This window comes from Uloborus diversus, chromosome 5 (genome assembly GCF_026930045.1).
Source record: "Uloborus diversus isolate 005 chromosome 5, Udiv.v.3.1, whole genome shotgun sequence".
NCBI lineage: Eukaryota > Metazoa > Arthropoda > Arachnida > Araneae > Uloboridae > Uloborus > Uloborus diversus.
The window spans coordinates 105,057,971-105,071,963 of record NC_072735.1 but is presented as its reverse complement, the minus strand read 5'-3'; the positions used below and the strand labels follow the sequence as shown (position 1 = coordinate 105,071,963).

Genomic DNA, 13,993 nt, shown 5'->3' with positions numbered 1-13,993 from the left:
GAAAAAGGTTGAAAAAAACAGGTGCCGAATTTCTATGAAGTTGTAATTTTTAAAATGGGCGTACGTTCTGAAAGGTGATTGAAGTGAAATTATGTTGAAAAGGCAAATGAGGATAAATCTATAAATGTCAGTGCTATGAATTCGACAATGTTATTTTTTGTAAGTTGGCATTTAACAAGAATAACCTTCATCAGTTAGCAGTAAGTTACAGCCTCTAAGCCAGGGTAAGGCAGCACTTCAGGCAATATACCAGACAGCCCAGTTATCACATCCTGAGATTAACTCTATTAAATTTGTCATCGATTAACTAACAAGCATGGTACAAAACGTCGCACAGAAAAACTTCTTTTTTTTAGTCTAATACAGCTGCATTTATCCCCGAAACGTACTCGTTCCCTTTAAAAAGAAAAAAAAAAAATATTTTTTAATAAAACATCAACCAACATTTTATTCAATGACTGGAGATTCAAACATAACATCCCAAAAATGTGACAGTTTTTTTTTTTTTTTTTTTGTTCACTTTCTCTTTTTCTGTTAGCATAAAATTGTGTAAACTTCTGTTAAAATTGCTGTAAATAAAGATGCGAATTTCCTGCAATATCACTCCAAAAGTGTTTTAAATGATGTAAATCTCATAACACAAAATAGTCTCAATTCATTGCGAAAAATTGAGCTTTAATTACGTAGTAATTCAAACTGAAACTTTTCATATTTTATTCTCTCCTCTATTTTTCTACATTGTAAATGTAAAATAAAATGAAGCAATAACAAATGTATACTTAATAAATTCTAGAGTCAAAAGAGAGTTCAAAGTAACTTCATATTTCATAATGAACTTACTTTGAAAATACTTAATTTTTAACAGAAGCATTTGCAAAAAAGAAATTCAAAGCGAAAAATCTAAAGGTAGCTTTAATAAGATAAATACGACCTTTACGCCGTGCGATATAGTTAGACTCAAGTTTTTATAATGCATTTGTCAAAAAAATGAGAGAAATTGAATTATATCATTTGAACTACAAATTAAGCTCTTACCTCAAAATAGATTCTTGCCATTTGTGCTTCTATTATCTTCCCCACTTTTCCATTACAGGTAATTGACTCCATTTGCTACTTCCGTTAATCACACCTTTTGTGGTTGACTGATGTGGTAAATTGAACTAATTATACACACTAGAATGAATAATATAACCGGGATCAAAGAACGAAGGATAATGAACTTTTTTGTAAAAACGGGTTCAAATATAACATGTGTTCATATTTTAATACTAAAAAATAAATAACTAAATAAAGAACTACTTTTTATAGAAAAAAAAAGTACTTTCAAAAGCAAACAATAAAGGGAAACTAAAAAACTCGATTAGAACAAACAGCAGTTGTTTACACAAAATACAAAAAATAAAGAATTTTGTTTCACAAAATGTTGTTCAATTTAGGAGCAAAAACGTTTTTCATAACATTATCGACTCTAAAACACGAAATTCCAATTTTTCTAATCGAATGTTGAACTTTAGTGTGAGAAAATATTGTCTTTGCTAAAGTTAACATCGTTAAGTTCTAAGTTATGCACTAAAATAGATTTTTATTGACTATAGCTCTAGTTTTATTAAAACTGTTCGAAAACCGATTTCATTGCTTTGAAAGGACAATGTTTCGCATGAAAAGTCTATGGCTTTTACGTTTTCGGAGAAAGTGTGGCCTTAGTTGTGTTCAATTTACAACTTCTCAGAAAGTCGCCAGAAATATTACCCAATTTTCTGGTAAATCTATTAGATATGGTGCTAATAGTGAGTCAACATGCTTGGACTCCTTAAGTGCTCAGTTAAGAAAAATGAAGCTAGAAGTGTGAATACTTCGTAATACTTACGATTGCACCATTTGAGGAGTAAGAGATGCCATTCTGTAAGACAAAAGAGCGATTGTAATAAATATTGCTAAAAAAGATTAAAAAAAACATCTTTGTTTAAAAAAGCTTAAGTATATCTTTAGGACGACCGGGTACAACTGATAAAGGATTAAGTTTGTACCATGTCTTTAATTTTTGAGTGCTTATGTACCCAGAACTGGCTGCCATATGAAGAAACATCTGACATCTGCTGATTCAAAATTCGGGAGAACATGTTTCTGTTTTTGCTTTTTTAGTTTGCGATTTATTCACAACACTTAATTTTTTGGGCACAAATGTGAATATTTCTGATGTTTTTCAACTGTTGTACACGGAGATTAAGGGATTACATCATATTAATTAAGAAAATAATGTTTTTCCTGAATAGATGGCAAGATTATGCCTATGAGAATTTGCTAAAATTCGAAGTTGTGTTTACTGCTTCTGGGTTTTACATAATGGTGTTTCTTGGGTGAAGCTGATACCATCACAAGTTAATACTGACTAATAATTTAACTCCTACGTTTTTATGTGTGCTTTCTTTTTTCTAGAAATCCTTAGAAGGTATCGAAAAAAATCAATTAAGGAATTTTTGCTTGAAATACGGGAGGGTGGCCCAAAGCGGATAGGCATTCGTATGCCGCCGCATTGTGTGCAAGCAGCGATGTATGCGTATGTCGTGTTTACCCTAACACCCCCGAGGTTCAATCAGTCACAGCGAAGCAACAGTGAAGCGGTATGGCATAACCAGGCTCAAAATAAGAAAAATGATACATGTATAAAAAACTGAAGGTATGTTACTTGTAATTAGTCAAGGACAAGTTTTTTTTAAAATATCAATAATATTACGTTATTCTGAAATCATCCATCTACAAACTACGATGGTCATTTCGTTTTTTTTTTTTAAATTTATGGTCATAATTATTGAAATGAAAAACATGCCATTGTGCAAAGTGCGTATAAGATGTAATCATATATTTATTTATAATTTCTTGACACATGTGCTGACTCAGATTTTCTATTTCAATAGGAAATGTATAGTTTTAAAAAGTTATTTTTTAGGATGGTAATTAGTTAATCTATTAATTTAATCAGTTATTTCTTTATATTTTATAGACAAATGTGTTTAAATATTGGATAAGCATAACTTTATTTGATTTATTTTTATAATGCCAGTTAGCTAGTCAATTGACTTATTCACTGTAACTTCATATTTGATTGGTAAATGTACCAAATCACAGAAAATTAAGCTTACCCGCTTTAGGCCTCTGGTAGAGCAAAGCAGGGTTTTTCAAGTGTATGTCATGTTTGATAATAAATAAATATTGGGTTGGAAATAATGCAAAAATCACTTTTTATTTTGAAGTTCAAGAACATTGCTAGGAATTAAAACATAAATTGTTGCGATAAAAATCCAAGCACTGAAACTTAGGAGCGTTCTTCGTTTATCTGCCCGCTTTTGGGCCACCCACCCCTACGCACGGCTTTACGAGATGGTAGCCATACTTATGTTTGTAAATTAGCATTACGTTAATAATTTAACTCGAACTAAAACTTCAAGCACTTGGGGAAAATCTTTTTCTTAAATTTAAAAAAAAAAAAAACTCTTAAAGTGTCAATGTGTTGTACATTACGCTATCATAACAGCTTATTCATTTGTGTATTAACCTGACCCAAATTGGGCACAGTTGGTTCACTTCAAAGTGTGGGGAAAAAAATAGGGAGAACAGTATGCTAACAAAGGTATTAAAATCACTATTTTATACGGGAATAAAGAAAAAAATATATGAAATTTTACTTTTAAAAAAATCCAAGTTCACAGCACTATATGCACAGCCGATAAGGCAACGGAGAAAACTACATATTATATTGCTATAAAAATTGTATTAGTACATATATTTTTTTACTGTAAATTCTGAAGCACTAAAAAGCATGTTGTTTCATACTAATTATTTTTAAAATTTTCTTTTAAATGTGAGGCCAAATGCTTGAAATATTTAGTATCATTCTTTCTACCCAGGAAGTTTTTACCTTTTTTCTGGTGAGACAAATAAATAAATAAATAAATAAAAAACAGATTCTGAATTTTTCTCTTCTCAGTAATCTTTGCAGCAAAAAAAGGTTCAAACACGAAATATAAATATAATGCATCCTTTGTTCCTTCAAAATCAATTTTATGATACAGCATTGTGTGCAGCTGTTGTCTACGACTTAAGATCCTTTAAAAAATATGATAATGGGAAAAATACCCCTTTAGTACATATTGTTTTTAAAATTAGAGGCGCATTTTAAAGAAAGGTGGCTGGAGATATTTTTTTTTTTATTTTGCCACTGAATAATAATAATAAAAAAATGTTAATAAAATAGATTATATGAAACTGCAAACCGATTATCTCACACCATACTCATATACATAATAAATAGTCAATGATCAAGTAAATCGCAGGTTTCAACGATGAAACTCGCGCCACGGCATGATAATTTGATAATATGTTTTGATAACGTTTAACATGCAGGGAAAAGCTTTATTGTGACAAGGCTGAACTCGATCCGGTAACTTAACTGTTTTACTGGGGAAAGTATCATTTCAGGGGAATGGAGAAACGGAAAAAAATGGTCAACAATGAACGCTACCTACTGGAGTTTAGGTTAATTCATTGGAGTTAGGGTTACAATTTCAACTATCAAAACATCACCGCACAGGCAATGGCTTCGTTCAAATGTAGACGAGTAAAAGCACTTTTCACCCGTCATACCTTGACGGGCAATTTTTTAGTGTATATATATATATATATATATATATATATATATATATATATATATATATATATATATATATATATATATATATATATATATATATATATATATATATATTTATTTATTTATTTATGTATATATTTGAAGCAATGTGTTTTCTTGCAGATATTATGCCATAATGTACCCCTTGAGCTTGAGATGGACTAAGTCCCGTGGTCCAGTAATCATGACGGTGATATGGGGATCTGCTATTGGACTTTCCAGTTTTCAATTTATCCATGGAAAAGCAGAGAAATTCACTGTAAGAGGATACGAGTTTTATGACTGCACGGAAGTATGGGAGGAACTGGATGGAAAGGTGACGTAGCTCTTATTTATTTTTTTAATTATTATTTTTTCTTTTTTTTCACTAGATTTTGTCCACTACTAGTCTTAATACAGAAACTATTACTTGAGTTTTCATATAAAATTGTAATTTTAAATTTTAAATAGTGAGAACTACAAACGATATTTCAAGGCAAAACAGAGTGTATATATATATATATATATATATATATATATATATATATATATATATATATATATATATATATATATATATATATATATATATATATATATACACTCTGTCGCAAAAAAATATATGCACCTAGAAGAATTAAAGGCACAACCATGAAACTCGGCACAAATGCAGTTTGGTAACCAATATGCAAATGATTAAAATTTCAGCGCCAATGAAACAAGTCTAAGCGCGCTATGAGCATGTGAGTTGCACAGACTGTATTGTAACTTAAGATACCTCTAAGACGTAACCGGCGGCAGTACAGACAGCTGATAGGGATCCTACAATAAGCCTCAGAGAAGCAGGTTGGTCAAACAGGATTATCGGCCGCTACCTCGGTCGGAGTGATATAGTAGTTGCTCGGTGTTGGCAACAGTGGATCACGGAAGGGAGAGTCTACCGTCGCGGAGGGTCAGAGCGTCTCTGGAACACAAACGAACGCGAGGATCGCGCAATCAGAAGAGCGGCCACGTCGGCACCGACAACGACGCTAACAACGATTCAACGCCACTTACCTCCATCCAGGCATCCGGTGGTATCAAGGAAAACCATTAGGATTTGACTGGTCGAAGTTGGCTTAAGGAGCCGACGTCCATTAAGACGCTTGCCACTGACCCCACATTACAGGCAGTGTCGAATGGATTTTTGCCGACCTCGGGCAGCTTAGAGTGTAGCAAACGGGAGGCGTGTGATCTTCGGCGATGAATCCCGATTCAGTCTCATTGCTGATGATCACCATACACGTGTGTGGAAGCGCACCAGCCAGCGCTCCGATCCGGCATTCGTTGTTGAGCAGCATACAGCCATTTCACAAGGTGTGACAGTGTGGGGAACGATTTCTTGGGACACACGATCACCTCTAGTTGTTCTCTAAGGCTTTTTGACAGTTCTCAGATACGTGGACAGCATTTATCGCCGATTGTTCTGCTCATGCTATCAAGTCGCCTAGGTGCCATTTATCAGCAGGACAATGTCCGTCCACATACTGCGCGACTCTCTCAACATTGTCTTCAGGGATATGATGTACTCCCATGGCATGCCAGGTCACCAGACCTTTCGCCAATAGAGCATGTCTGAGGACGTGCTGGGAAGGCAACTGCGGCCATCCCGGGATACAGGGGAAATAACGACGCAGTTGCGAAGATTATGGCATGATCTTCCGCAAGGGGTCATAAGTGACTTAATTGATTCGATGCCACGCCGTGTTTCGGCTTGTATAGCTTCCAGAGGTGGCTTTACTACTTTCTGATTTGTAAATTCTTTGCATGCTGTAACTGCTTAATATATATATATATATATATATATATATATATATATATATATATATATATATATATATATATATATATATATATATAATATATATATATATATATATATATATATATATATATATATATATATATATATATATATATATATATATATAATATATATATTATATCAAATAACAGGGACAGTACACAGCGACATTTTTCTTTTTGCGTTCGTTCGTCAACAACATTAGCTAGGTGCTCAGGAACAATTAAAAGCGTTCTTCATACTAGTAAACTACAGTGAATCATGAATAAACAAAATTTGTTAACGCTTTTGTATAATAGCTGTTGCTACACTTTTGCTTGTTGATTATAAACTGCTTAATGATACCGCTTTATAATCAGTTATGATTTCTGATGACGATAAAATTACGATCTAGTTTTTTTTTTTTTTTGGTATGTACATAGAAAAAGGGGGTTGTTTGAATTATTGATCTATACGGCCTTATTCAGCGCCCGCATTTTTTCATATTTTTTAATAACACGGAAAATAAAAAATCTAAGGACGAAGACGTAAAAGAGTTTCTATGAAATTTAATACAATTCTGCTTTTTTTATGAGATCTACGAGAAACCAATTGATGTTATTAATCTGAGTGATATTATCTTGGTTAGTGAACATTACACTTGAAACGTTCTGGTTTGTGTAGAAATACACAAAATCACAAAAAAGAAATGTAACGGACTAAATAAAAGTTTCATCAAAGAAACTTTATTAACAAGTACTAAAGTTACTGCTTTTTGTCATTTAAATAAGATTATGAAAGTGTTCATAATCAGTGTTTTAATGCCGCAACGCAACACTGGGATGGGAATGAAGAAACTCATCTTTTTTGAGCAATCACGATTGCTTATTGTTCTCACTTGACTGTATCTGGCGTTCTTTTGATTTTTCCCACCGCCACCCTCCGCACCATCACGGTCGACGGGCTCTCACGATGCTGCACCTCTAGCGAAAGCCGTCTCCAGGTATCCACGTCCTACACACACGCGCATACATACACAACTACACACACACACAAACACATACACACACATACACCTACACGCACCTACACAAACACACATACAAATACATACATACAGACACCCACACATACACACACAAAAACATACACACACATATACACAATTACCCACACATTCATTCCTGCATACAGACACAAACACATATGCCTACACACATACACATACCCCCCCCCCAGACACAAACACACATGTCTACACACATACACATAACCCGTACACACACACACATACTCCCCACACACAAACACACACGCCTACATACACACACTCGTGATTGCGAAAAACAGAATTTGAATTCAAGATGTCAAAAAATTAATTAATTTTTTAATTATTTTTTCTTGTTCATTGGTCTATAAAGATTTATTAAAGATTTATATTAATACTTGCATAATATTCAGAAGCACTTAAACTCAACGTCGGACATTGAATGTTTTTTCTCTGAAAATCATAAACTTGAAATAGGGAAAAAGGGGCGCATGTGAGCATGGTATGTTTTATTAGGATAGCGACAAGCAAAAAATCTTTAGAAAATATCAAGTAATGACAGCACCAGTCCTACCTCTTGGCTAATATTTTAGAGCAATGATCCATTTTATGTTTCTGTGGTGGCAACTTCTTTCTTTTAGCAGGTCTTGTATGTGATTTTATTAGTCTTTTTCTCGTGAAAACGTATTATAAATTAACTATTAAGCTAAACTTAAGGATTGCAAAGCATTATTTATGATCATTACAGTAAATTTAAGACAATGTTTGTTTGTTTTTTATTAAACAAAGAATTATCTTTTTTTTTCGGTTCTAAATTATCTTTTTTTAGTCAGTTCTAAGTTAGAGGCTGGGACACTTGTGAGCTCAGCATCTAGGAGCAAATGTGAACAGTTCCTATGTCCAATCCGTAATATTAATATTAATGTACCACACAATACAGGTTGAAAAATGTGTTAATATTTATAACTATTATTTTTCTGTAATCAAATTGTAAATTTATTGTAACTTATTAATATTTCTATTAAATATTTATTTATCTATTATCATTATTTTTGAGTTTTTTTCTTACTAAGTTGTTCATCTACACTTAAGTGTTATATAATGCTAACAGGAAACAAAAATACGCAATATACTTTCATTAAGTTAAAAATTGAAGTTGAGAAATTGACAATATTTTTTTTCAAAAATAAAGTTATGAAAATTTTTTTTACATGTTTTCTTCTTTCTCCTACATAGAAATCAAAGAATTTGTATACATTGTGCTCCATAAAATAATATTTAGCACGAAGTTTAATAATTTATCTTCATAAGTAGAACTACTAACGTCAAAACTAATGAAAATATTTTCTCGAAGTTACATCTCCCATAACGTTAGAAGTATTTAGTTTTGTTTTCTGTAAATACTCAGCATGATTTTTTTTCTACTACCATATTAGGTTCTAAATCTTTTCATTTTAAAACAGCGTAGCTTTTGCTATTGTAGACTCTGCATAAAAGTTATTCCATCGAATAAAATATTCTCGCAGTTCAATATTAGAAGTGCTCTTTTCGTAAGAAATATAAAACAAAGCTAGAACAATAAACAATTTCTTTTCTGCATATCAGCAAAATTCTTTACTGTGAAATAAAAATCTTTTGCGACTGAGGACATTATACATTTTTAAATCGAAAGATGAATGAAAACATGAAAAATTTCATGCACGGAATTTGAAGTACTCAAATAGAGTTCAATGAAGTAAAAAGCAAAACTGTTACACATAACAGTTATACCCCATCTAGAGTAAAAAAAAAGTGCTATATTTATAGGGCTAGAGAATAAAATGAAATATTTTATGCCCTGAGAATGCGTTAAATGTCCGAGTGTGATCCATTAATCATTATATTGAATATTATTGTATGTCAAGAAAAAAAATAAATCGTGTTTTTGACTATCAGCTTGTTTATAGAAGATGTTTTACACTGGTGTGCAAAAATTAAGGACGAAGTCGAAAAAATAGCATATCAGCTGAACGAAGAGGCAGAGCGGACAGAAAGACCAATCAGGAGATAAGGTAAGGTGATGTATGGTAGCACATGCGCAGATATGCAGGCAGACGTAATGGGGGAGTGTCTGAGTAGTATAAAGCATGTTGTCGGTGTAAGATCAGTATTTCTGGCAAAGACATTGCACCCCGTATAGCAGTTAAAATCACACCGAGTTGCTGCCTCAGCGAGAAATGGCGAATAATCAATCTGTTAGACGACATCTGGATGCTTTTACCCGAGGTCGAATCATTGGGAAGTTGGAGGAAGGACGCAGTGTGACAAGTGTGGCTGCAGAGTTCGGAATTGCTCACAGCATCGTTTCACGTTTGGAGACAATTTCAAACTACAGGAACAGCTATCCGGGGGTTCAGTAGTGGTCGTCCACGAGGAACCACACCCGCAGATGACCGGTATATTGTCTTACAGGCCAGAAGAAACAGGCGGCAGACAGAGGGAGAAATCGCTAGACACACGACACAGGCGACTGGACGACCGATATCGCGTTTTACCGTGGCCAGAAGATTGCACGGTCGTGGTCTGTTTGCACGACGCCCTATACGGTGTGTACCTCTAACGCCTGGCCATTGGAGAAGGCGTTCTCTGTGGTGCCGGGAACACCGGAATTGGAGAGACAATGAATAGGGACGAGTACTCTTTACAGATGAGAGCAGATTCAGTCTGAGTAGCGATTCTCATCGCATACTCATCTGGAGAGAGCGGGGAAGCCGCAATCATCCCTCGAACTTCATTAAAAGGGACAGGTATGGAGATCGCGGTTTTCTCGTTTGGGGAGACCTCATGCTTGGTAATCGTACAGACCTTCACATCTTCGACGCAGGTTCTGTCAACGGGACCCGTTATTGTAACGAGATTCTTCTTCCATATGTGCGTCTTTTTAGAGGCGCTATTTGTCCGCAGTTCCTTTTCATGGACGACAATGCACCATGTCATCGCACAGTAGCTGCTGAATAGCTCTTAGAGAGTGAGGATATTGAACGTATGGATTGGCCTGCACGATCTCCGGATCTCAATCCCATCGAGCATGTATGAGATTTTCTAGGCAGACGCTTAGCAGCTCGTACCTTACCACCAGTAACGATTCGGGAGCTTCGATTGGCGCTGCAAGACGAATGGACAGCAATACCTCAACAACTCATTGACACCCTCATTCTCAGTATGGGCAGACGCTGTGAAACCTGCCTAGCAGTCGGGGGAGATCATATCCCCTACTAAAGACCGGATGTTTCTTGCTAGACACCCATCACAGAGATGTTTCGGCCTTCAGTCGCATTGCGCTCCATGCTACTTTTTCAATAAAGCTTCCTTTTATCCCTCTGATTTCTCTTTTAGTAAGTGTTGCTTACATTACACATGTCCTTACTTATTGGGGATCTTACGGTATTAAATGTGTTGATTTGGAAAGCTTTTGTACAAAGTTATATTGAAAAAACCCTCTCGTCCTTAACCTCCTCGTTTTGCACAACAGTGTAAAGTAAATGCTTCTATATTTTCTTCAAAAATTCCAAATTAATTTCCGAAAAAAACAGTAGTACATTTAAATCAGTTCTAAGCTAGATATGTATTGGTCATTTACATGCAATGTCCACCAGTCATCTATTTTTTTTTTCAAGTCACAAGTTCATTTCACATGTACTGCTACATACAAGAAGGGCATCCAGAAGTGAACGAACCTTCTTGTCGTTAAAAAAAAAAGTTCGTTTTTTTCTAGGGGATTGTCTGAATTTTTTTCACTTATTTTTAGGTTTAAAACCAGAGTATAGAGCTCACTTCTATAAGCATCATGCCCGAAACATTTTTCACGTTGATGGAAACATTTAAAAAAAATATTGGAAGTGTCGCATTTTGCATAGTCAGAGTTGAATCGCAGATCTTGAGTATAGAACTTTTCAGTGTTATTCAACTTACATTGCAATACGTAATTTTGATTAAAACTTAAATTATGTTTGCTTATAAAATAGCATTATTGTATCTCTTTTCTCTTCATGTTTACTAATAATAAAGCTGAAAGTCTATCTGTCCGGATCTCTTTTTGTCTGTCAGGATCTCTCTCTGTCCGGATCTCTGTCTGTCAGGATTTCTGTGACGCGCATAGCGCCTAGACCGTTCGGCCGATTTTCATGAAATTTCGCACTAAGTTAGCATGTAGCATGGGGTGTGCACCTTGAAGCGATATTTTGAAAATTCGATGTTTTTTTTTTTAATTTTGATTTTAAGAACAAAATTATCATAGGTTGGACGAGTAAATTACGAAGTTATCATAACGTGGAACCATAACATGGGCACAAGCGACGTGGCGAGAAAATTCACCATTTGTAAATATACAGGCGAACCAAAAGACCTTTTAATTTTCTATTACGGGCAAAGCCGTGCGGGTACCACTAGTAGTAAATAAAAGTAAGGTTTCAAAGAAACTCTAAAAGGAAGTCTGTGGCGGACGTGCGTCCAGGAGTCCTCATAGCACCTACAGCCTTGAAATTTTGTACAAAATTACTTCGAGCCACGATGTTATTCACCTGGGGTTTATTTTTTAAAATTCGAATTAGTTTTTTTTTGTAATTAATTTTTTAAGCTCAAATTTCGCGTAAATTGCCTACTATTGCCTATTAAAGGGGTGAAAAATTACTTGCACATATTAATATTATATACCGTTGAAAAGGGTAGAATTTCCCGCGTTCTACGCAATTTGTTTCAGTGCTCTAACTCCAGTGCGACGGAAGTTATTTGCATTTTTAGCCCGAACTTTTTTTGGCTTAGCTCAAATTTAGGCACTACTTTTTCATTAAATCTATCAATAAAAAACGAAGGAATAATCCCACAGTTTTCTTTTTTACACCATTGGAAAAAGCGGCATTTTTTACTCCCGATCTAACTCGACCTATGGTCGTTTCGATTTCCAAAGGAAAAAAAGTTACTAGCTGTTAAAAAAAGTTCGAATAATGTTGTCTCCATTAAAATTATTGATGTTTTATTTGGCGTTGCCATAGTTACGTCTTTTCGATTCGCATGTTTCTTCTTTCTTATTTGCAAACTTTAAGGGTTTCGATTTTAACGGAAAATCTTAGGCGCAACTGAATTCAAGCCCCGAGCTAAAGAGAAAAATATATTACTAGAGACCACGAATATGAATGCGACTTTTCAAGCATACAAAACTTCAGTTTTTCAATGCTCAGCTGCCCCTAGCTCTTACGGCTCTGCAAGATGGTACAAGTTATTTTGAATTCCGGGGAAGGGGTGCTTTTTGATCCAAAGTGAGTTCATAATGCGTTTTTAATCTGTTTCTTTTAAATTCACGATTTAAATCTTTGCGAATCAATTACGATTGCGAAGCAATCTTTGGGGGTTGGTGAGCGTTAGCGAGGAGGGGGCAGATCCCCTAGTATAATAAATTTATATTTTTGGGGCTGCACGGGTTCCGTTGTGTATCACTTTTTGATTCATTGAAAAACAATGGGTAGGGTACATGCACAAATATATAAATAAAACTTCATGCCAAACTGTAATAAACAAAATTAAATTCATATTAAATCTAAATTATATCTGTGGGTTAAAATTGAATAATTCAGGAAAGGTGTTTACTGACGATCTGTAATGCGACTTTGTATGCAGCGTGCCAAGCTACCAATATTTGTTTTTTAATAAAAATTTTTACAACCTGAATTTTTTTTCTGGACAGGGGGCTCATAGTAGTGAGTCCAAGACTTAGGTTTTACGACGAAAAATAAGTGAAGAGATTTCAAAACCCGCCCCTGAAAAAGAAAAGGCAGGTTTTTTTTATTGCTTAAATATGTTAGAGTGGAGCCAACAATAATAATAATAAAAAAGATTATGCATTTGCCGGTGGAAAACGGTGGTCATATTTGGATTTAGTCTGTCATTTTACATAAAAATAAGAATAAAGTATAGAGTCAGAAATTTTTGAAATTATTTTTTCTGCGCAGTAAATTAAGCAATACCACTAATTTAAAAAAGAAATCAAAATTGAAGTCTAAAACCTAATGTTATTCACACAAACGTAGTTTCATTTGGAAAAATTGGGACGAGCGTGAAAAATATTTTTCTTTTCTTTTTCATTCCAGTACCTTTTGTTAACGCTTCTGCGCGGGTCCCCGAGCGATAAGGAGCAACGCTTGGGGTCTTGGCTTTGCCAAGCAACCCTAAAGCCCCCATTGTGAGAGGAGCGTGGGAAACCACCCCTCGGAGAGGCACTTCCAACGTTGTAGCTAGCGGATGCAGCCATAGGGCTCTCGCTCCCAATCCCTTGTAAGGATACATGCGTATCCTAGTCTTACTTTAATATTATGCTCATACTCTAATTGTAAATAAATTTAATTGTTGTTGTTTTAACCACGACTCATCAATGCAGTCAACATTCTCAATATACAGTCCACTGCTGGAAAATTTAGTTTTTCCC

The 13,993-nt window shown here is 34.6% G+C and overlaps 1 protein-coding gene across 1 annotated transcript in view; it reads left to right on the top strand.

Moving 5' to 3' along the window:
- Positions 1–13,993, top strand: part of LOC129222235 (neuropeptide Y receptor type 5-like) — a 115,496-nt gene that overhangs the window by 87,784 nt on the left and 13,719 nt on the right. The window contains exon 2 of the mRNA XM_054856715.1: positions 4,811–5,003. Within this exon, the coding sequence (XP_054712690.1) occupies positions 4,811–5,003 (193 nt within the window). The remainder of the gene's footprint in view (positions 1–4,810; positions 5,004–13,993) is intronic.